Source organism: Acomys minous (assembly GCF_964271855.1).
Source record: "Acomys minous genome assembly, chromosome: 16".
Classification (NCBI taxonomy): domain Eukaryota; kingdom Metazoa; phylum Chordata; class Mammalia; order Rodentia; family Muridae; genus Acomys; species Acomys minous.
Window position 1 is genome coordinate 87,935,258 of NC_140498.1, and position 22,182 is coordinate 87,957,439.

General features: G+C 51.4%; 1 protein-coding gene across 1 annotated transcript in view; it reads left to right on the forward strand.

Moving 5' to 3' along the window:
- The window catches only part of RPH3A (rabphilin 3A), a 72,649-nt gene that overhangs the window by 35,906 nt on the left and 14,561 nt on the right, over positions 1 to 22,182 (forward strand). Inside the window, 9 exon segments of the mRNA XM_084762166.1 lie at positions 2,775 to 2,921; positions 12,959 to 13,088; positions 13,971 to 14,057; positions 16,038 to 16,203; positions 17,802 to 17,840; positions 17,924 to 18,076; positions 19,833 to 19,922; positions 20,352 to 20,416; positions 21,206 to 21,398. Of these exon segments, the coding sequence (XP_084618292.1) occupies positions 2,775 to 2,921; positions 12,959 to 13,088; positions 13,971 to 14,057; positions 16,038 to 16,203; positions 17,802 to 17,840; positions 17,924 to 18,076; positions 19,833 to 19,922; positions 20,352 to 20,416; positions 21,206 to 21,398 (1,070 nt within the window).

Below are 22,182 nucleotides of genomic sequence, written 5' to 3' on the forward strand. Positions count from 1 at the left end.
TCCCTGGCATGAGGGATCAGATCCTCACATTGTGAGTTAAAACGAACCCTTTCTTAACTTTGTATAGCTGTATAAAAAGCAACTGATTTTAAAAAAAATAAACGTTTTAAAGTCAGAAGAAAAAAAAAAACCCCAAAACCGAACCCTTTCTTAAGCTGCTCCTTGTCAACTATCCCAGCAGTAAGAAAAGCAACTAAAACCAGGACCTGAGGAGCAATTTAAAAAAAGGGGGGGGGGGGGAGATAGTTGGAAAAAAAAAAAAAGGAAGAATTGGGCAGGTGGAGATGGCCAAACCACAGGCCTGGGAAATGGCCGGGCACTGTGGGAAGGGTCAGGAGCCACTGTGTTCTTCTTAAGAAGGAGGAAGAAACCTCGGGCTGGCCTCTTTTCCAGCATTCCCTTACTCCTTCTTCCCTCCCTGCCCTCCCTCCTCTCCCTCTCCCTCTCCTCCCTCCCCTCCCTCCCCTCCCTCCCCTCCCTCCCCTCCCTCCCCTTCCTCAGCTCACACCTGTGGTCTTGGCATAGCCTGGAGGGACCTGAAGTGTTCTGAATTGAGGAATCCTTCCTCCAGAGGTTGGAGACCAGCCTCTGATGTTTGCAGAAATTCCTAAGGAATGTGGCCACTATCAGGACACCCCCAGAGTCTGAAATGGGGCTAGGTTGAACATAGATTCTGGAGTCCCAGTGTCTGCAGGATCCTAGGAGCCTTTTGCCTTCTGGGCCAGCTCTCTGTGGTGCCTAGACTCGGGGTGGGGCGCGCCGTGCTTCCATCCCGCGGTGGACCACCAATAGGAGACTTTAACATCCCTTTTGTTCTCAAGAGATGGGGTTCTAGTCAAAGCCTTTGTGTGCCTGTGGTCTCAGATATTGATCTGAGTGCCAGGGCACACTAGTGATGAGGTCTCCTGCATCTGGGTGGGGCATGGGACTTAACAGATACAGAGAGCATTATTTAAGGGCAGAAACAAGTTGAGCAAAGAGTCCAGTGTGGCTGTAACCCAGTGGTCGGGGAGCAGGTGGTGTCAGTGGTAGGGACGTATCAAAGTGGGGAAACATATTGGGCTTTTTATTATCAAGGTAAAATTCACGGACGTCGACATTAAGCATTCTTAAAGAGCCACATTTGGCAAAGTCCGGTATGTTCACAAAGTGTGTGACTGTCACTTCTGTCTAGGCCTGGGCTTCACTGTTAGTTTGGTACCTCTGTTGGGTCCCAGCCATAATGGTATTGGATCACCCAAGGCACCTACTCCAAGCCACACCCGTGTTTTCTCTGGATAGTTCCAGACCATGTTTCCTTCTCTTCCTCACAAGATCGCCCAAGGCATCTGCTTCCCTTCCCTCCAACTCCTCCTCAGCTCTACAGAGCTAGCCTGCTAAGATGGGCGAACTGGAGGAGAGCGAGGAAGGGGAGGAGGAAGGAAGGATAAAGAGGAAGAGGAGGCGGAAAACTAGGTTTTAACTTCCAAGTGCCAAGTCAAAAAGCAACTGCATGGCCGCCATGCCATCAGAGCTAAAGTGAGTGGCCCATGTGTCCTAGACTCAAGGGGTTTTCCCCGATCTTGAGTTTTTGAGATAACCAGAGAAGTTTAAGAGCTGCCCAGCTGGCATTTAACTCGGGGCGGGGGAGGGGGGAGGTGGGGGTCTCAGACCTGTGACTTGGAGCACACAGTGAGAGGACAGGCAGTCTTCCGAACACAGCACTAAGTGCTCCCAGTAGGGCCTCCCTCCACACCACCCCAGCCTCCCACCAGGAAAGGGGGACGAGGGTAGGGATGCTGTGACGACTGACATTGGTGACTTGGACATGTCTAGTGTCTGTAATTGTTTTTTTTTAAGGGCAGAGAAGGAGGCTGGGACCATAGCTCAGTTAAGGGAGTGCTTGCCCAGCGTGTGTGAAGCCCTGGGTTTGATCCCTGGCACCACGTAAACTTGGTGGGGGTAGTGAACATCCGTAATCCCAGCATTTGCGTGGTGGAGACAGGCAAATCTGGAGTTCAAAGTCAGCCTCTGCTACATAGCTAATTGAAGGCCAATCTGGCCATATGAGACCCTGTCTCAAAAGGGGCGGGGCAGGAGAAAAAGTGCAGAGTGGAGCCCCAAGTGTTACCAGAGCCTTTAATGGCTAGAAACCTAGTTATTCGTCCTTATAGACATGTGCTTACAACCCTCTTTAGCAACTGGTTTAAATTTTAAAAGAACTTCCTACCCCAGGAACGGCAACATATACCACTTACCCACACGCTCCAAGTGAAGGGAAGAGAATTGGGTTCAAAGTCCTGTTCAGCTATATAGGGAGCTTGTGGCCAATTGGAGCTACATGAGACCATGTCTATAAATAAATAAGCAAGCATTGCATCCCAAACAAACTGTCTTTGGGCCAGGCCATCCCTGGGGCCCACCTGGATTGACTGTGTCGCCTGTAACTGTGGGGGGGAGGGGCAGTGGGGGTGATAGTGGTGTCTGGTTTAGGGTCTTTCTGAAAAGGTCATCATTTCTAACTGTTCTTCATGCATGTGGTCCAGGGCACTTTCTGAAATAAAAGCATCAGAGTAGAATGAAGGGATGGTGTGTGTGCGTTGCTCAGGTAGGCAAGCTGGGGCCCAGAGGTACCATTCTGCCCAGAGTCTACAGCCAGTGAGGCTCCCTGCAAAAGCTTCAACCCTGTTTATTTTATTTTTGTTTTTTTTGTTTTGTTTTTTCATATCCCTGGGTCCCTGTCCTGACCACTGAGATCCCCTGACCTGCCTCATGCCTTACCTTTTGCCTTGCAGGATGCAGGCAGGATGGTCCGTCCATCCTGGAGCTCAGACGGACAGACAGAGGAAGCAGGAAGAACTGACAGATGAAGAGAAGGAGATCATCAACCGGGTCATCGCTCGGGCAGAGAAGATGGAGGCGATGGAACAGGAGCGCATTGGGTAAGGGCCGGCTTTGCCTCTCCCCTGAGGCTGCGGGGAGGGGCTGGGGTGGGAGCGCGTGGTCATTTTTGTGACTCGGAATCCTTGTTGCATGATGTGGCAATCTGTTCCAGAAGATAAAAGAGGGTGGAGAGAGGACAGAATGGGCTGGGTCAGGCGTGTCCAAGTTAGGTGTGCATGGAGGGAGGGACAGGGGCAGAGGGAGATTGATCATGAAGGCTGTGCTGTGGGTGTGGACACTGGGCGTCTTAGCTGATGCGAGCTGCAGGGAAAGTTCTGGAAATATGGAATGCCCCACTGAGGGCAGAGTTATTGGAGACAGTGAGTGGAAGAGACTGAATTTGACATTACAAGCAAAGGCACAAGGGCAGGGCAGGGCAGGGCAGGGCAGGGCAGGGCGGGGGGGGGGGGGCAAGAAACTGGGGACATTTGGTACCCAAGAGTGCAGCCCAGTGGCAGTGGCTGACAATGAACTGAGTATTTTAAAACAGCTGACAAAGAGCCGGGTGTTCCCAATGATGAGATGGACTCATCAAGGATGCCCACTTGGTCACAACAGGTTATAAATATGTATTAAGGCAGTACTTCGAGTCCTATCAATACGTTAAAGAGAGCATACAAGGACACACCTTAGAGTAAGCTATTCAGCATGAATTCTCAACCTTCCTAGAGCTGCAACTCTTTAACGCAGCTCCTCACGTTGTGGAGAGCCCCCCCAGCCCCCCAAAATTATTTTCAGTGCTACTCCATAACTGTAATTTTGCTGTCGTTATGAATTGTAATGTAAATACAATTCCCAATGGTTTTGGGTGACCTCTGTGAAAGTGTTATTTGGCCTCCCCCCAAAAGAAGGCATAGATTGAGAACTGCTGCTATAGAGTTACGCTGGCAGCAGGCATATGGCAGGCAGGCATCGTGTGGGTGGCAGCCGAGGTGGACCCCAGTGTAGGGACTCGTACTCTGGGCTCGGAGAACCTGGAGTCTGTGGTGGAACTGGAACACGAGGAGTCACCTCCATGAACCCTGTCCGATGATGGGAGGCAGGGCGTAATGACATCACAGGGTTCTAGAGGAGACGGGGTGAAGATGCCGGGCATGCCCTAGTTGTAAGTGTGTTTAATGGATGAGAGGAAGGGGGAGGGGGGACGTGGGTCTCAGAGAGCAGGGATAATGGCTTGTGGACAGGAGGGAGGCAGGGCTTGCTGGAAGCAGATGTGGGAGAGAACAGAGTGAGTGCATGCTGGGAATGGGGGGGAGGTGTAGTTACGTGGGTGGAGAGTAGGAAAATGTTGGGGGTCATCAGGGTTGGGTGTCTGAGAAAAGGAAAGACTCTAGGTACCGCTACAGAAAGTCCAACAAGTAGTCCCTTACACCTCAATCCCTGGTGGAAACTGGGGAGCAGTTGAGAAGTCACCTCACTTCTTATCCTCAGGAAATCTCTCTTATAGTCCCCGCGCAAAGTGAGACAGATATGTCCTGCGTGTGTGTGTGTGTGTGTGTGTGTGTGTGTGTGTGTGTGTAGAGGCCAGATGTAGACTCCAGGTGTCTTTCTCAGTCACATTCTACCTTTCATTGAGAAAAGACTCTCACCCCCAGCACATCCATTCAGGTAGGTTGGCTGGCCAATGGTCCAGGGATTCTCCTTTCTCTCACCAGGGAGTGCTGGGGTCACAGTCACTTACGTGCCTGGCTTTTTACATGGCTGCTGGGATCACAGCAGGCACATTACCCACTGAGTAGTCTCCCCAGGTCTGCAGACGTGTATGCTACCTACCATTCCATGGGCTGGGTTCCTGCGCTGGTATAAAAGAAAATAGCTGTGTCTTTGCTCCTTGAAGAGAGTCTGACTGGCAGCACTTTTATCCACTCCCTTCGTTTCCTAAGCTTTGAAGGCATTCCCTCTGCTTCTAGCACAGGGTCAGCGGGTCCCTCTCTGGTCCTCTGTGGCCTGATGCTAACTTGATGGCATGAGGCAGAGCATCGTGGTTGAGGTCAGGACCCAAAATCAAGGATGCCTGGGTTCAAATCCTGCTTCTGCTATTCATTTTCTCTGTGACCTTATGGTAGTAGCCACTTTGCTCTTGTGCTTCGGTTTCCTCATGTGCAAAATAGAGCTGACACTCCTTGGTGAATAAATATGCAAATGATGATGAAGGTGTGGTGAGGAACACAGTCAGTAAATGGTAGCTATCCAACAGACCGTTTAGTTTTTGAAGCAAGAGGCTTTTTTTTTTTTTTTTAAACTTGCTGAGGCTTTTGGTCTGCACCTGTGCTGGGATGCTCCAGTCTGGCAAGCTCTAGAGTCCCATCAGCCCCTGGCTTCCCCGGAAGGGAGATTTGAGAGGCTTCCAGGAATCCTGGGCCAAATCTGGGCTGGCAGAATATACCTTTGCTGAGCTGGTGTATTTTCTCCCTGGCTTCCCGGAGTGGGGAAGGCAGCCCCGGAGGTCTAGGCAGGCTGTGTCTCCTCCATCCCTTGCTGGCAGCATTGCCAGAGGCAAGCCCGATGCTATTTGTGTCCTCTAAGCTCCACACCATGCCGTGCCTCTATTCCTGTGCCTCCTACACCTCCCCGGAAGAGAATCAGATGAAAGCCGGGCAGGGAGTGACACCACAGAAGGGGTTCTGCTATCTGGGGCTGTCACTGCAGAACCAGAGGTTCTCAGGGATCGAGGGTTCTGCCTCGGTTTCCCCAGCTGACCCTCAGGAGCCTTCCTGCTCACTCAGCTGCTATAGAGATTGGGTACGTCTGCTGAGGACCTCACCCTGCATCGTTTGTTGGCTGTGTCTCTGAGGAAAGGGGCTTTTTTTTTTTTTAAACAACTGGGTTAGGGTTTCAGGTGCTCCTGTCCACGTCTGATCCTGATGTTTAGTTTTCTTTTGTGTTACCTGAGTGAGGCCATCCAGGACACTATGGGGTCACTTTGAGTAAACAGGGAAAATAATCCCCTTATGGGCATCACTTACTCTGTGTGTGTGTATGTGTGTGTGTGTGTGTGTGTGTGTGTGTGTGCGCGCGCACGCGTGCATGTTCCATTTTATTTCTTTACGTCCATTTGTACGTGCCATGGCATATGTATGGAGATCAGGAGACAATTCTTAGGGGGTCAGTTTTCTCCTTTCACTGTGTGGTTCTGGGGATTGAACTCAGGTCATCAGTTTTGGTGGCAAGCCTCTTTGCCTGTTGAGCCATCTTGCCAGCCCCAAACCCAAAGTTCCATCTAAAAGTTCAAGTTTAGCAGGTGGCCTCTGGGGCAGCCTCCTTTATGTCTTGTTAATCTGCCCCCTGCACCATCAGTGTCACTGTTGGACTCTGAGTTCTGAGGGAGAAAGGTATCAGGCCTCCTAGGAAGCTTTGCTTCCTCCCTGGGACAGTTTTGATGGAACCAAGAGCCCGGAGAGTCCTGGGCTGTGCAGAGAGTCCCAAGCTGCCTTCCTGCGGCTCCATCACAGGGCCTAAATGCTCACGTGCCCTCCACCCACATGCCCCAGCTCTGCTCTGTTCAGGATGTGCGGATGGAAAGATGATAGCCGGAAAAGGACCTCATCCAACTGCCTCATTTGCACACATTCCCTCTTCAGGCACAAGGTGGAGGCCCCTGGTTTGTTCTCCAGGATTAGGTGAAGCATGTGTTGGGAAACCCCTAACTTTAACCAGGTTTTCCAGCTATCCAGTGCTATGCAACAAAAATGCAAAATACATAATGTAAAGAAAGGGAGGGGGCGGTGCTTAAGGCCACAATGATATACTTTTGGTTGTTGTTCGAGATTCAAGGAATCAAGAATTCAGGCATGGCTTTGCTGGGTTGTTTTCTGTCCTGTGGGGCATCGCCTGGGATGCTCACTTTGGTGTGTTCAGCTGGTAGTAGGATTATACTACATTGGGGTGTCCATCATGTGTCTTCTTGCCCCCCCGGACCCTTACCCCTCACATCATTCCTTGTTCAGTAGCCCGCCCTGCCTGGCTCCTTTCCAGCAAGGAGTGCAAAGGTGGAGATCACTAAATGTCTCTATAGCCATGTCTGAGCCTGACACCTTGGTCTACTGTGGAAGGCAAGTGGGTGGGGAGACGGGGGTGGGGTGGGGATGAGACTGGCTGTCATCTTTGGAGACCCCTGACTTGTGCACACAGGGGAATCTAATGGGAGCCCATAGGGCTGCCCCATAGGATCTGGGATCAGGAACACAGCAACCTCAGGAAAAACTGCTCACCCCATGTGTTGGCAGACACGGCCATGGACACGCAGCTCCTGGGGGCTTTCTCTAAGTGGGAGAGGGCTCCAGCTGAGTAGGAAAGACACACTGGTCATCACTGGACTTTCAGAATGAGCTAAGTCCGGAATGAAGCATGTGCCTAGTAAATTTGTCTGCATCCCCACCCTCTCTACGTGACACAGTCTCCGTCCATTAGGCTGTCCTTCTGTGTCTCTACTGTACTTCCTTCTGTCTGGATCCCCTCCAACGCATTTGCACGTTTCCTGCCTGCAAAGAGGCAGCAGCTGGGCGCCTGTGTCCGGGGTCAGCTTCCTGAAGCAGACGGACTCCAAAAAAGTAATTAGGGACTGTCATTAACCTTGGCATTCCAACTCCGGTGGAGGAAGAATCCAGAGAGATGAAGAAAGACCTGTCATTGCGGAGTCCGTTGTGTCCTTGCCCCCTCCCTGCTGGGGCTCACTACCCTCCCCCAACTGTTTGGCACAGAATTTTTCCACAATGTATCACCTTGGCAGGTGTCATTGTCATGGCCGGACAAGGACGTAGACAGTGAGGTCAGTCTCTCTCCTTCTACATCAGCCCTTTATCCTTTAGTCCGGAGCCCTGGGCTTCCATGGGTGTGAGTCAGGGTTGGGGATACCCAGTATTCCAGACACACTTACACACTTGTTCATTTTTAATGCCCACAGATTTCATTGGGTTTAACCTCCCAGTGTTGAGAACAGCTGAGTAATGCCTCAGTTTCCCCAAGTGTCACACAGGTGCTTTCCAGTATATATTCAGCCTTAGTCATGTTTAGTGGTGCATGCCAATAATCCCAGGATTCAGGATGCTGAGGCAGGAGGATCTCAAGTTCAAGGTCAACCTGGGTTCATAGTGAGATATATCTCTAAAAAAAAGGGGGGGGAACAAACCTTAAAGCTCGACAGCTGGATCAATTAGTAAAGTACCTTCCTTGCAAGTGTTAAGGCCTGAGTTCGGATCCACAGCCCTCATGAAAAAGCCAGCGGGAGCTGGGGGACCTGGGGATGGTGAATAGGGACAGACTGATCCCAAGATCTCATTGGCCAGTCGGCCAAGCAGAACCAGTGAGCACCAGCAAGGTTCAAACAGAGTCTGGGTCTCAAAAAATTAATGTGGAAAGCAAGGAAGAAAAACACTGACCTCTGACCTCCACACACAACTGCAGGTGTGCACACATGCACGCATTGTCCTTGAAGCTTTGTGGAATCTGTTGTTGGTACCAAAGCAAATGACAGCTTCCTGAATTCCCTAGTTGTCCCAGCATCTGCCATCAAGAGAGTGTAAATCAATGCACTGTGTGAATGGTACCTACACTGAGTCTCTTTAACCTTGAGGCATCCCATACCCCATCTGTCCAGTCAGGTAGCTCCCAAGCCCCTCTCTTTTCAAGGCCCTACTTTTGAACCGCAATATCCATCTGTATGTGAGCCTGGGAAATTCTTCATATTGAGGGCTGTGCATCATATGATGTTTAAACAGCATCTCTGGTCTTTACCTACCAGATGCCTGTAGGTAACCCTACCAGGCGTAACAGTCAAAACTATCTCCAGACACTGACCAGTTTCCCCTGGGAGCAAAAACTCTCCTCGGCTGAACCCATTTCCTGTGTCCCCTTTGCGTCTGGTTCATGAACAGAAGACGTGGGCTGAGGAGTCTGCTGTAGTCACAGTCAGCTTTTAGGGGATGATAGAACACTGGAATAAATCAAATGTCCGCCGCATGCTTCCCACTCCAAGCAGGCGCTCGCAGCCTCGGCAGTGGCCCCCGAGCTGTGGAACTCGGCATTGCATCACCATTTTACGGATGAGAGAACTGAAGCACAGAGAGGTTAAGCAACCTGCCCAGAGCTGCACAGTTAACAGGCAATAGAACCAGGATCAGGAGGCCAGGCTAGCTCACTGTTGTAGCCCTCTGCAGCTATCCCACAGAGAAGCATTTTGTTCACCCTGTTTCAGGAACTTTCCTTTCACCCATGTAAATGTCCTCAGGGAGATAAAGGCTCATCACTGCCTAATAGCTGAGGAATCTGAAGCCGCTTCCCTGAGGAGCACACAGCCTTCTTGTGGCTACGTGAGGCTTCAAATTTAAGCATCTTTCACATCCTTCTGCCTCTGGGGACCGCAAATGGCGAGGGCAGTTGACAGATGGTGGAGGGACACAGACAGGCGTCTCACGGGTGTCTCCGATGGCTGTTGGATTGATTACTTTGGCACCGTCTCTCAGTTCCACTTACCACAAAAGAAACGATGGAGGGAGGAGAGTAGACTGAGCCACAACCCTAAGCACTGAATGACATAAAACTTCCCCCATCCACTGTCCAGACAATTAGAACAGCCAGTGCCACTTGAGAATGAATGCCCTCTGCATGCCTCGGTGTCCCCATCCGTAAAGCAGGGGTGAGTAATGGAACCAATCTCACAGGTGCTCATGGCTCAAAGAAAACATGGCGGGGAGTACTTAGCACAGCACCTGGCACACTCAGTACCCCAAGGAGAGATGGCAACTGTTGGGAGAATTGGTGGGCCTGCCAGGCACAGGCCCTGAATGTCAGCTGTGCATGGGAGCTACTTGGTCATTTAAGGGAAGGGTCTGAGAGCCCTGCCTGGGAGCCTGGGGCCAGCTTCTACCAGAGCAGCCATCTCCTGCTCATGCCAGATGGGCCATCTCCATTACTGACAACATTATGGCCCCAAAGCTTTATACATTCCACGCTAATATCCCTGGTGTTTGGCAATCACAGGGAGGCAAAGAATGAGCAGAGGGATTCAAGAATTGCCTGGGGTGGGGAGAGAGGAGGTGGGAAACAGACAACAGCAGCACCCACTTGTGAGGTGATGCAGCAGCTGCTCTGGCCCCGCCCACTTGTGAGGTGATACAGCAGCTGCTCTGGCCCCGCCCACTTGTGAGGTGATACAGCAGCTGCTCTGGCCCCGCCCACTTGTCGGGAGGTCCCCATAGTTCAGGCATTTCCATGGCTGGTTCAGGGACTTGTGCACACAACCACAGCACACAGGTAAGCTGCAGCAAGCAGGGAGGCTTCCGTCATGCTGGGACCCCTGCAGCAGAAAGCCATTTGTCTCCTCCTCTTCTCAGGATCTGCAGCCATGCTAACTGGCAGCCCAGATAGTGGCTGGGGTAGTGTGTGTGTGTGTGTGTGTGTGTGTGTGTGTGTGTGTGAGCTTGGACTTTTCACAAGAGTTTGAGATTCACAAATACACAGCTACTTGTCTCATCAGGGAAGGCTGGGGTGGATTCTCACCAGAGCCCAGAGCCCAGAGCCATACTCATGTGTGCAAAGATGTTTTTGCATATAGATGCTGATCCTCTCGGTGCTGGGATGTAGGTCGTCCTATGGACCTGTGGGTCCTGGCCCCTTTGGAAAAACCTCTTTTCTCCAAAAAATGTTTATATTACGATTCATATCAGTGGCAAAATTACAGTTATGAAGTAGCCACGAAAATGATTTTACAGTTGGTGGGTCACCACCACATGAGGAACAGAGCATTAGGGAGGGTGAGAACCGCTGTCCTATGGATGTGTGTTTAGAGCAGGCTTTGATCCCTGTGGTCACCTCCACCTCTTACCCAGAAGAAGGGTGGGTTTGCAAGCAGACTACAGCACTCTGGTCACGGAGACACATGGGAAAACTGGAGAGTACCAAATGTACAGAAGTCAGCTTTCCAGGCATCATGAAGTTAACTGGGCGTGTTAACACCTAACTAGAGAGCGACAGCTTCTTACGGCGGCCAGCTAATTGGGTGTCTGAACAGAGGATGAGTAAAACAGAGACAGCCATAAAATCGGGCTGCCTCGGGGACCATCTCAACACCAAGGACCAGAAGGGACATCTGGGTGTTTTGGGCCCTAGGACCTAGCATCTCTGAGTGCTTACCCACATTAGGAGGTTTGGGGGATGGCTTACATGATCCCCCCCCCCTTATAGCAGAAGCTAAGCAGTGGGTACCAAGAGAGCCAAGGTCATCCAAGGTCACCGGGCTGGTTAGGGTTTTGTTTTTGTTTTTGTTTGTTTGCTTGCCTGACTTTTGTCAACTTGACACAAGCTAGAGCCACCTGGCAAGTGGAAATCTCAGAAAATGCCTCCATCAGATTGGCTTTTAGGTAAATCTATGGAGGCATTTTTCAATTGATGATTGATACAGGAAGCCCCAGCCTACTTTGGGCGGTGTCATCCCCTGGGCAGGCGGTCCTGGGGATGTGAGCCCGATAGGGCAGTTTTCCTCTATGGCCGGCTTCTGTTCCCATCTCCAGGTTCTTGCCTCAGTGATGGGCTGTAAGCTGCAAGCCAAACAAACCTTTTCTTCCCCCCACGTTGCTTCTGTTCACAGTCTCTATCACAGTAACAGAGTTATCTCGGACAGAAATTGGTACCAGAGAGTAGGCTGCTGCTGGGACAAAGCTGACCACATTGTGTTGGGCAGGATCACGGAAGGATTTTGGAGCTGGGAGCTGGCAAAGCTCCTGGCTGTTCAGAGCTTAACGAGCCATTGCAGGAGCTTGGGCATTGTGACCCTGAAAGAGACACAGACGATGGGGGTGGGGGGCTCGCTTGGAAGATTTCACAGGGGGAGTTTGCGAGCCCCTTGAAGGCTCTAAGGGTCTGTTCATGCAGTGGTTTTGTTTGTTTTGTTTTGTTTTGTTTTGTTTTTTGAATGAAGGATCTGTGATTTCAGCTCAGCTCAAGCCAAGTAACCAGCTGCAATTAAGAAAATGCCAGCACAGCCGTGGATTCACTCTCAGACCCTTTAGCCTTCCACCTGCATAGCTCGAGCATGGGAAATGTCCCTTTCTTGTCTAATGAAGGGTGACACCTGTCCCCCATGAGCAGTTAAAGTGGGGAGAAGTGATGCTTCCTGGGGGTGGGGAGGACAGGGGCAATGGTCGCTACCAGTGTTTTGGTTTTCGAGTTTGCTTTCTCTTTGGTGCACACAACAAAGGCATTCAGACTTAACACCTTCAACCTCATATTCACAGCCTGACTGATTCTGCATCAGCACCTGGGGCTCTCTTCCCACACAGGGTTCTCCCTCACCTCTTCCTATCTGGCAGGGGGTAGAGCTGGGGGGAGTGGAACGTCAAAGCAATCCTCCTGCCTCCACTTCCCATGTGCTGGGATTATATATGCGAGCCACCTCACCCAGTTGGACCAGTAAGTCTTTGTAGAGGAAAAGGGCTTGGAGAGAACTTGAAATTAGTAGATGATGTGTCTGAAAAATCCAAATGCTAAAGACCATGCGGGGCGCCCGCAGGTTTGATGTTCACACCTATTGCGTCACTGTCCAGCAGGAGGAGGAACCTGGGCCAGCAGCATTAAGCAACTTCAGAGCGTTCTAGAAAGTTCCACCTCAGACCCGTGTTTCGGAATCTGCATTTTGGCAGGCGCCTGCAATGCGCTTAGTCTGAAAGCATTTGTTACAGATGCCTGCAACAACGCACCCCCCCCCCACTAGCGCATGCATGCGTATCACAATTAGCTAACCGACTCAAAGCTTGGAAGGCAAGTCCCTGGAGGAAGCCACTCCTTGGAGGAAGCCGAGTGAGTTAGCAAAGGCCTGCACCTGAAGCCGTTAGCACAGATGGCAGTGTGAGAGGCCTGGACTTGGAGTGGGCTCAGCCGTTCTGAAAGTGCTGGCACCTAGAAGCCTTTTCCCAGGACAGGCTTGACAGCCACTGTCAGAGTCTCAAGAGCATAGACTCAGAGGTGGAGGACCTCACTCTGCTTGGGACACCCTGCGGGGCACCACGTCCTGAGGGTCCTTACTGCCCTGTCTCTGCTCCAGGCGCCTGGTGGACCGTCTGGAGACCATGAGGAAGAATGTGGCGGGGGATGGTGTAAACCGCTGCATCCTGTGCGGGGAGCAGCTGGGAATGCTGGGCTCTGCCTGTGTCGTGTGTGAGGACTGTAAGAAGGTAACTACAGGCAGCATCCCACTCTCCACCCCCCCCCCCACTTCCTGTTAGACATCTGCATGGGGAAGAGGGATGGGCGTGGCTCTGGGGCCTGGGGGAGGGAGTTTGACTCCTGAAGGACAGGTGCAGGATGTGACTTCTGAAGGATGGTTCACTCTCCCAAGGTCACCTTGGTCCTTGTACCTCCTCTGGAGGGTCTTTATGTCCCCTTAGAGCTGAGCACTATGAACTCAGGAGTCTGGGGCATGAGATCCTGGCTATGGGTTAGTTAGCAAGATAGGTGTGTGATCTAAAGAGCATGCTGTGTGTGTATGTGTGCATGTGTGTACATGCACACATGCATACGTGAGCTCATACATGTATATGTGTTCCCTTAACATTCATCACAGTAAAAAAGACTTATCAAAAGCAGGCAAGATGGCTCAGCAAGTAAAGGCACCTGCTGTGCAAACCTAGTGACCTGAGTTCAATCCTGGAGCCCAGGCCAAGTGGAAGAAGAGAACTCCACAGAGTTTTCCTCTGGCACACACACTCCAAAACATACAATAGTAACAAATAAAACTTATTTTCTTAAAAAAAAAAAAAACCAAAGACTTACGAAGCCTCTCTCCAGCCAACCTGGGCTCCTTGGGCTTCTAGAGCATTCTTGCAAGTAGGGAAGCCCCTCCCTGAGCTCTTGCCTACCCTGCCCCCCACCGTGAACTGTCCGTACCCAACCCTTCCAGAACAGAGACGTGGCTGACTGTCTTTGGTCCACCTGATCCCACGCAAGGGAGTTCAGTGACCCACACAGCTTAAGATGCCCATCATGCCCATCCCTAGTCTCCCAACAGCTCAAAGCACGCCTCACCGGTGTGTGCTCTGGCTGTGTTTTATCCACAGAATGTCTGCACCAAATGTGGGGTGGAGACCTCCAACAACCGCCCGCATCCAGTATGGCTCTGTAAGATCTGCCTTGAGCAGAGAGAGGTGAGTGGCCAGGCCTGTGTCTGGAGGTGGTGGGGGGGGAGGGGGCCAACAGGCTCTCACTTGGAGCCTGGGGGCTTGGCCTGGCTCTTGTGTGTTAAGGGTTTGGTAGTGAAGGAACAAGCTTGGGGCTTGGGATGTGACTCAGTGGGTAGAGTACCGAATACATGAGAGACTCCAGATTCAGTCTCCATCGTGGCTCAAACAGGGTGTGGTGGTGCACACCAGTTATCTTAGCACTGGGGAGGTAGAGCCAGGAGGATCAGGAGTTCAAGGTCATCCTCAAGTGCATAGTGGATCTGAGGCCAGCCTGGGTCCATGAGACCCTGTCTAGAAACAAAAGGAATGAGTTTGGCTAGTGAAACAGCAGTGAGAGTGTGCATCTCTCTTCCTGTGCTTATGATGGCCTTTTGCCTTCCCCTCTCTTCCCACCTTATCACCACGCTCTGAATTCCCCCCTCCCTGTCCCTGCCCCTCACTTTCTGAGTCTTCCTTCCCTGAGTCCCTCCCTCCCTCCCCCGCCCTCCCCTGCCCTCCCTTCCTCCCTCCCTATCTCCTTCATCCCCTCTCTGTGGCATAAGTGTATGCACAGGCGTGTGCTGGTGTGCTTGCCCAGCTGTGAACCTGTGGAAACCAGAGGTCAACAGCAGGTGTCTGTCTGTCTTTATTGTCTCTGCCCTGCTTTTTGAGTCAGGGTCTCTCATTGAGCCTGGAGCTGGTGCGTTTAGCTAGGCGCCCCCAGGATCCTCCTGCTTCTATCCCCCAGCACTGGAGTGAGGCGCACACTGCCCAGATTTTATGCGGGCGCTGGAGATCTGAGGTCGGGTCCCCATGCTTGCCCTCACCCACTGAGTCATCTCTCCAGAACCTCCCTGCATCTTTTCTCCCTCCTGGCCCGTTGTCTTCTCCCTGTTTTCTGCTCCTCCTCATCTCCCTTCCTGTATGCTATCTTACCTCTTCACTCTTGCTTCCCTCTCTTCCTCCTCTGCCCTCCTCATTCTTCGTCCCTTGCCCCTGTCCAGTCTCTGATCTGTTCTCTAGAATCCTTCTCTCGCCCAGACCTGCTTTGTGCTGCTGACTTTACCCACAATCAGCCCAGTTCCTTTACCGCTCACACCCCTTGCTGCAGATGATTGCCTCAGTGGCTACCTTCTCTCTCCCCGGCCTCGGCACAGCGGGGCACCAGGGGAAGGTTTGACGAAGGCACTATTCATGGCACAGTGGAGGACACCAACAGTGGAGGGGGGACCAGATTAGTGACAGCATGGCTCTGATTGCACTCCCTAGTCTGAGTATAAAGAGGAAGGAAGGCACAGTAGCTTGAAAGATAGGTGGCGGAACCTATCACCACCATCTAGCAGTAGGGAGAGAGCCAAGTGGTAGACACTATGACTTTCCTCTCTTCACATACGCAAACTCCTCTGGTGTTCTGGTTGTGGTCCTCTGTTGTTATGTTATTAAAGCCGGTTATTATGTACCATACTGGAAATCCTATGGGGGAAGATGGGAATATGGGGTCTACCAGATGTTCCCATACCGGCTTTGTCTAACCTGAAGTCATGATAAAGGGCCTGAGGTCTGAAAGGAGTTGTCGGGAAGTAGGTCACCTGTTTTGTTTCATCTCTTTGAGGCAAGGTCTCATGTAGGCCTGCCTGGCTTCAAACTTACACTCCTAATCCTCCTGCCTCCACTTTCTAAGTGTTGGGGCTTACAGGTACATCCTACCTTCCTTACATCAGGTGAAAGGCCACACTTACAAGATGAGACAATTGTCACTTAGCCTTTGTTTTTTCCTCTCTCTCTGGGTGTAGCTATTGGAATATCATTCAACTTTCTCTGTCAATAACATAGCCATCAGGTTTCTGAGGCTGATGTGCGGGACAGGTGTATGTGCCCACTGTCATGGCCATGAGCTGTGGGAGCAAAGATGAAAACTAGCCGTTGGCTGCCATGTCTCCCACACCTGCTTCCATCCCTTCCCAGGTCTGGAAACGCTCAGGAGCATGGTTCTTCAAGGGTTTTCCCAAACAGGTCCTTCCACAGCCCATGCCTATAAAGAAGACCAAACCCCAGCAGCCTGCTGGTGAGCCTGCCACCCTGGAGCAGCCTACACCCGAGTCCAGGCACACAGCCCGGGCTCCAGCTCGAGGTAGGACAAAGCCAACCCTTTTAACCCTTTTCAGCACCTTGGACAGGGCCTGGCCTACTGGTCTACCTGGAGGCATCCTAGCAAAGTTCCGTTGCTATTTGATTTCTGCCTAATTAGCTCTTTCACAGTTCACAGTGACCCTTGTTTGGGAGGGAGTCATAGTGACCTTTCTAGAAAATTTAGCTTGCCAAATGGATTTTCTGTCTTCCTTAGTGGGAAATTGAGAAGTACCAAAGAAGAAATTAGAAATTGGGAGAGGCCCCTACCTATTTTTGAATATACTCTGGAACCTTAGGGACTTGGGTCTGCTAAAGAAGCTTTCCTGTTTTTCTTGTGTTTCTTCCTCCCCCCTCCTTCCCCTTCCTCCTCATCCTCCTCTTTCCTCTTCCCTTTCCTTCTCTCTCTTTTCCTCTTCTTCCTCCCTTCCTCCTCTCTCTTTCTCCTCTTTCTCTTTCTCTTCCTTCTCCTTTTTCTTTTTCTTCTTCTTGGGCAGAGTATTATGTAGCCCAGGCTACTCTGGAACTCAGTTTATATCTGAAGACTTGGTGACCTTAAACCTTGACCTCCTGCCTCTGCCTCCCAAGTGCTGGGGTTACAGGTGTGTTACACCATGCCCGGTTTTCACTTGTGTTTCTTCTATTGACTATAAACAATTCTGAAACTGGACTAATTAAAAGTGAAAGATGAACAGAAATTAAATTAGCAAAAGAAAATTATCAGCACTATTAATATCATGGCTGTTATCCAAGTATGGTCATTAATAATTAAAGTGATCATTAAAAGAGAGAGAGGCAAGCAGGAAGAAAAATGAGTCCATAAAATCACACTTTCAGTGGACAGCACCACTTGGACTGGCCAGATAAAGCCCTTGTAATAATCTCAATTAACACTGGATGCTAAGATCCAACTGGGGCAGCAAAGCTCAGGCATCATTTCCCAGAAGACAGCTAGAGACTCAGGGCTCCAATAAAAGCATCTGACCAGATCTCTCATAGGATGGTTTCTCAGGGTACCTTGCATGGAACATGGTGCCAAAAGCTTTTCTTCATGGGTTACATAAACCTCTCTACTTCTTGTAGAATCACCGAGTTGTCAATGGTCACTGTGTCCCTGAGGAGTGTGCAGTCCCATTTACCACCCTTCCTCCCAGTCACCCTTTCCTACCTCTGCCAGGAGTGCCACATGTAGCCCAGGGAGCTATGGATGTATCCCAAAACAAAACTGTAAATGTATTCAGAACATAAGAAGAATTTGGTGGGTGGGTGAGGAGTAACATGACTGTGTGGTACCTGATGGTGAATTCACAAGCAACAGCGCCGTGATGTGATGTCAAAGGCTGGACACACCTGCCAATCTAGGCAGAAGAGATGGTCTTTGTTTTGTCATTCTGTGCTCCTGTCTTCATATACAATAAGAGAAAGAGACGCTGGGAACAAGCCAGCTCAGGAGAGGCTAGAGGGAAACCTAATTGTTCAAAAACAGTTCTTGGGGAAGAACGGGTGAGCCCCCTTTGGAGCCCTGAAGAACTCAGAGGACTCCAAAGAACCAGCACTCTCACAGGATTTCTCTCCTCACCCCCCTTTCTCCCCCCCCCCCAGGTGACACGGAAGAGAGAAGGGCCCCAGGTCAGAAGCCAGGTGGGTTCTGCCAACTGTCTCGCACTCTGGGACCCCACCCCACCACCTCCCTCTCTATGTGAAAGCCATGCCTTTCCTTGCAGGCCCTGACCTCACCTCTGCTCCTGGGCGAGGAAGCCATGGGCCTCCCAAGCGCAGGGCCTCTGAGGCGCGAATGAGTGCCACCACCCGGGATTCTGAGAGCTGGGACCATAGCCACGGTGGCGGTGCTGGAGACAGCAGCCGGAGCCCAGCAGGTGAGCGAGGCCGGCATGTGCTGCCTTTATATTAAGCACCTACTGAACACCTGTTTTGTTCCCACGTTCCCATCATCTATTCTGGTCTATAGTCAAGGAATCATAACAGTTCTAGCTCAGACATCATAACTGTGGCCATGCCTCTTCTTGCCCCAACATGGCATATGAAAACCACATGGTGTTTGCTTTGCTTGACACCCCTACCCTTAAATCAGAGGAAAGGCCATTTGGCTTTGAGCAAAGTGAGCATCCATCTAATCACTTTTCCCTGTGGCCTCTCTTGTCAGTGTCAATGGGTGAGACAGTGTAGCCAGGACAGAACTGGATGACAGGTGCCACTATCAGGGCCCAGTTCCTTCGGACCCACTAGCAGTAGATTATACTATAAAGAGTCTTGGCTGCTTGACTTTGAAGACAAAGGCTGATAGATTGGGGATTTTCTTGTGAATCTGTGTTGGAGCTTCAGGAGAGCATTCCTGCTTTCATAGTGAGGGGCTGGGTCTCAATGTGGTGTCTGGGTGTTCAGGACCCACATTGATCTCTGGTATCTACTCCCCAACACACACACACACACACACACACACACACACACACACACACACACACAGATAGAGAGAGAGAGAGAGAGAGACAGACAGACACAGGCAGGCAGGCAGACAGACAGACAGACAGACAGACAGACAGACACACACACACACACACACAGATAGAGAGAGAGAGAGACAGACAGACAGACAGACACAGGCAGGCAGACAGACAGACACACACACACACACACACACACACAGAGAGAGAGAGAGAGAGAGAGAGAGACAGAGAGAGAGAGAGACAGAGACAGAGACAGAGAGACAGAGACAGAGACAGAGACAGACAGACAGAGTACTCTCACTATGAGTCCAAGATGGCTTTGAACTCATGATTCTCCTGCCTCAGCCCCAGCCCCCAAGCACTGGGATTACACATATGCATCTTCCCTCCCTCTTTGCTCAGTGTTCACAGGATGAAGGACATAACCTAAAAGGAGGACAGATGACTTTAGCTCACAGCGAGGCTCCACCTCCTAAATCTTCTACCACCTCCCAGAGTAGTGCCACCAGCTGGAGGCCAGGTGCTTAACACACGAGCCGGTGGGGACATTTCAGCCTAACAGTTTAGCGAGCCCTTCAGTTCCCTTCTTCCCGACAACACTATCTGCTGCCCACACCTGCTGGTGAAGCCAGGGCGCAGACAGACAGACAGAGCACAGACACCTGGGTCTCACTCCTAGAGTGCATTTATGGAGCACCTACTGAGTACCAAACACTTCACAGAGCTCTTCCAACCCACAAATCTGTGAGACTTTCATCATCCCAACTCTACAGAGGGAATTAGAAAGGTGACAATTCTGCTGAGTCTTACTACAAAGCTGACAGTGAGTGAAAAATAAGAATTAAGCCCATATTTATTGAATCCTGAACTCTCAGTCTCTTTTCTCTTCCAGAGGTGAAGTTTATATTAGCTATGCTTTTTGATTTTGTAAAACACACAATCCATATTTATTATATACAATTTATTATTATATATTATATATAATATGATTATATTATTCACATTCAGCTTGGTGGCATCAGGCACACTCATGGTGTCATGCAACCATTGCCATCATCCACCAGCAGAATGTTCCCTCATCTCAAACTGAGATTTTTGTATCCATCAAAACCTCCAGTGGAGCATCAGGTGCGTGCGTGCGTATTATGCTGTTTCCCTCCTCCTGCAGGTTTGAGGCGCGCTAACTCAGTCCAGGCCTCCCGCCCCACCCCGGCCTCAGTGCCAAGCCAGGCACCTCCCCAGCCTGCCGCGCAGCCAGGTACCCACCACGTAGCCACCACATGCTGTCGCATCTCCCAGCAGTGACCCCAAGTCCCGTCACTCTACTGGGCTGATGTGGGCAGAACCCTGATCTCTCCTTAGACCCTGGGGTGGAGGAGACCCTGTGCTTAGGGCAGGACTGTGGCGGAGGGGTGAGCCGAACACCCTGCCCACTGTGAAGGGACAGGGCTCCTTGGCGGTACCTCCTCTGCATCTTAGAGGAGGAAGAGGGGGCTCTGGCGAAGATCTCCATGCTGAGGTTGAACGTGGGCTTCTCTGATGCCAGCACCCCTCCCGCACCCTCACAGAGGGATGGTTCCTGACATCCCAGGAACCTCTGCACACCATGTCTGCCTCCTGTCTAGCCTGTGAAGAGAGGGGCGGATGTACGTGTTCCCTCATCACCCACTTTTCTCTCCCCTCACAGGGCCCCCTGCAGGCAGCAGAGCTGCTCCTGGACCAGGACGCTTTCCAGAACAGAGCGCAGGCAAGTGTGAACTGTCTCAGCCTCTCCAAGAACACATTCCCTCAGCCTGTACTCCAAGACCTGTCTGAAGGGGCCTAAGCAGCCTGCTTTCTAAAGCCCTTAACTGTCCACACTGACAAGCCCCTTCCTGTGGCTCAGAGCACAGAAAGCCTGGCACCACCCCTGTCCCTTCGCTTCCTGCTGTGTGACTCCTGGCAAGTGACTAAACCACTCTGGGCTTCAGTTTTGTTTGTTCTATAAAGTAGGAGTCAGGTTAAGATTTCCCTCATAGTTTTGTTGGGAAGATTAAATAAACTAAAACATTTTTTAAAAATTAGTTAAAACAAAACAAAAATGGAACACTTTTTGTGTGTGTGTGTGGAGCCTGGAGTATGGGTGGCCCACAATACAACAGTGATTACTCCGTGACCTACATGCAGGCCTCAGGTGCCTGGTTGTCATGGCTACGAGGCAGCCATTGTTTTTCATGGACCCTCATTGTCTAATGCAACTAATGCTGACTGCCACAGAAAGACCTTTGGATCCGGTAACTCCCATTCTACAAATAAGGACACTAAGGCTCAGGGATGTGTAAGTAACTGGCCCTGGGTCACACAGCTGAGGCTGAGGTTCACAATGTCTGGTTGAGTCCACACCACTGTGGGGTCTGAGGTCTGTCTCGCTCTTACCCGGAATCAGCCACGCTCTTGGCCGTCAGGTACGGAGAGCAGCCTGGGAGCCTACATTCTGGAAGCTTCCCTCCAGCCAGTATTTGCTATGACAGACTCAACACTGCCTCTCTCCTCCCCACAGAGGCTACTCCAAGTGACCCTGGCTACCCAGGGGCTGTTGCCCAAGCCCGGGAGGAGAGGACAGGACCCACCATGGGCTTCCAGGCAGCACCCCACACTGCAGGCCCCTATTCCCAGGCGGCTCCTGCCCGCCAGCCGCCACCTGCGGAGGAGGAGGAGGAGGAAGAAGCCAATAGCTATGACTCTGATGAAGCAAGTAGGTAGTTCTGGGGGGGAGGGGCGTGTTGGGAATGGTCACCCAGAAACCGAATCCAGTGGGGCAGGAATGGGACTCTAGGGTCAGTAGACACCCTCTAACCACGAACATGTGGACCCTCATATTTCCGTGGTTCTGGGGATCAAGGCGGGGTGGCGCCGGGCGGGGGTGGGGTGGGGTGGTGGCGCGCATGGCAGGGTGCTTGTGTGCTGGGAAAGGGCTCTACCATTGAGCTACACCCATTAGGTCCCCAAGGCTGGGATGGCTGGTGAGCGCCACCGTGTGGTCACTGTCAGTATTACACATTTTATGGGGTTAAACCTCATGGGTGGAGCGTCTTTGAGATATTTAAAGCCTGTGGTGGGGTTTCTTGAGATTCACCCAGGCCAGTCATCTGCCAAACAGAATCACCTGGTGGCCCAAAGCCCCACATAGCCATGGTCTCTGCAGCCCTATGTGCGTCCCCAGAGGCCCAGGGACACACTCCAACATGCACATGCACACACATATATGCACTCTCTCTCTCTCTCTCTCTCCCTCTCCCTCTCCCTCTCCCTCTCCCCCCCTCTCTCTCTCTTACACACACACACACACACACACACACACACACACACACACACGTCTTTTTCTTCTCCTGCTATGGCTGAAGCAGCCAGGAAAGAGGGACCTTTGGGTGCGACTGGGAGGTGGAATGATTTCTTTGGATCCCCCCAATCCATATTGCTTCTTGTATAGGCTGATGGGTAGGTAAACTGAGGCACTGGAGGGGATGTACTTGGTAAAC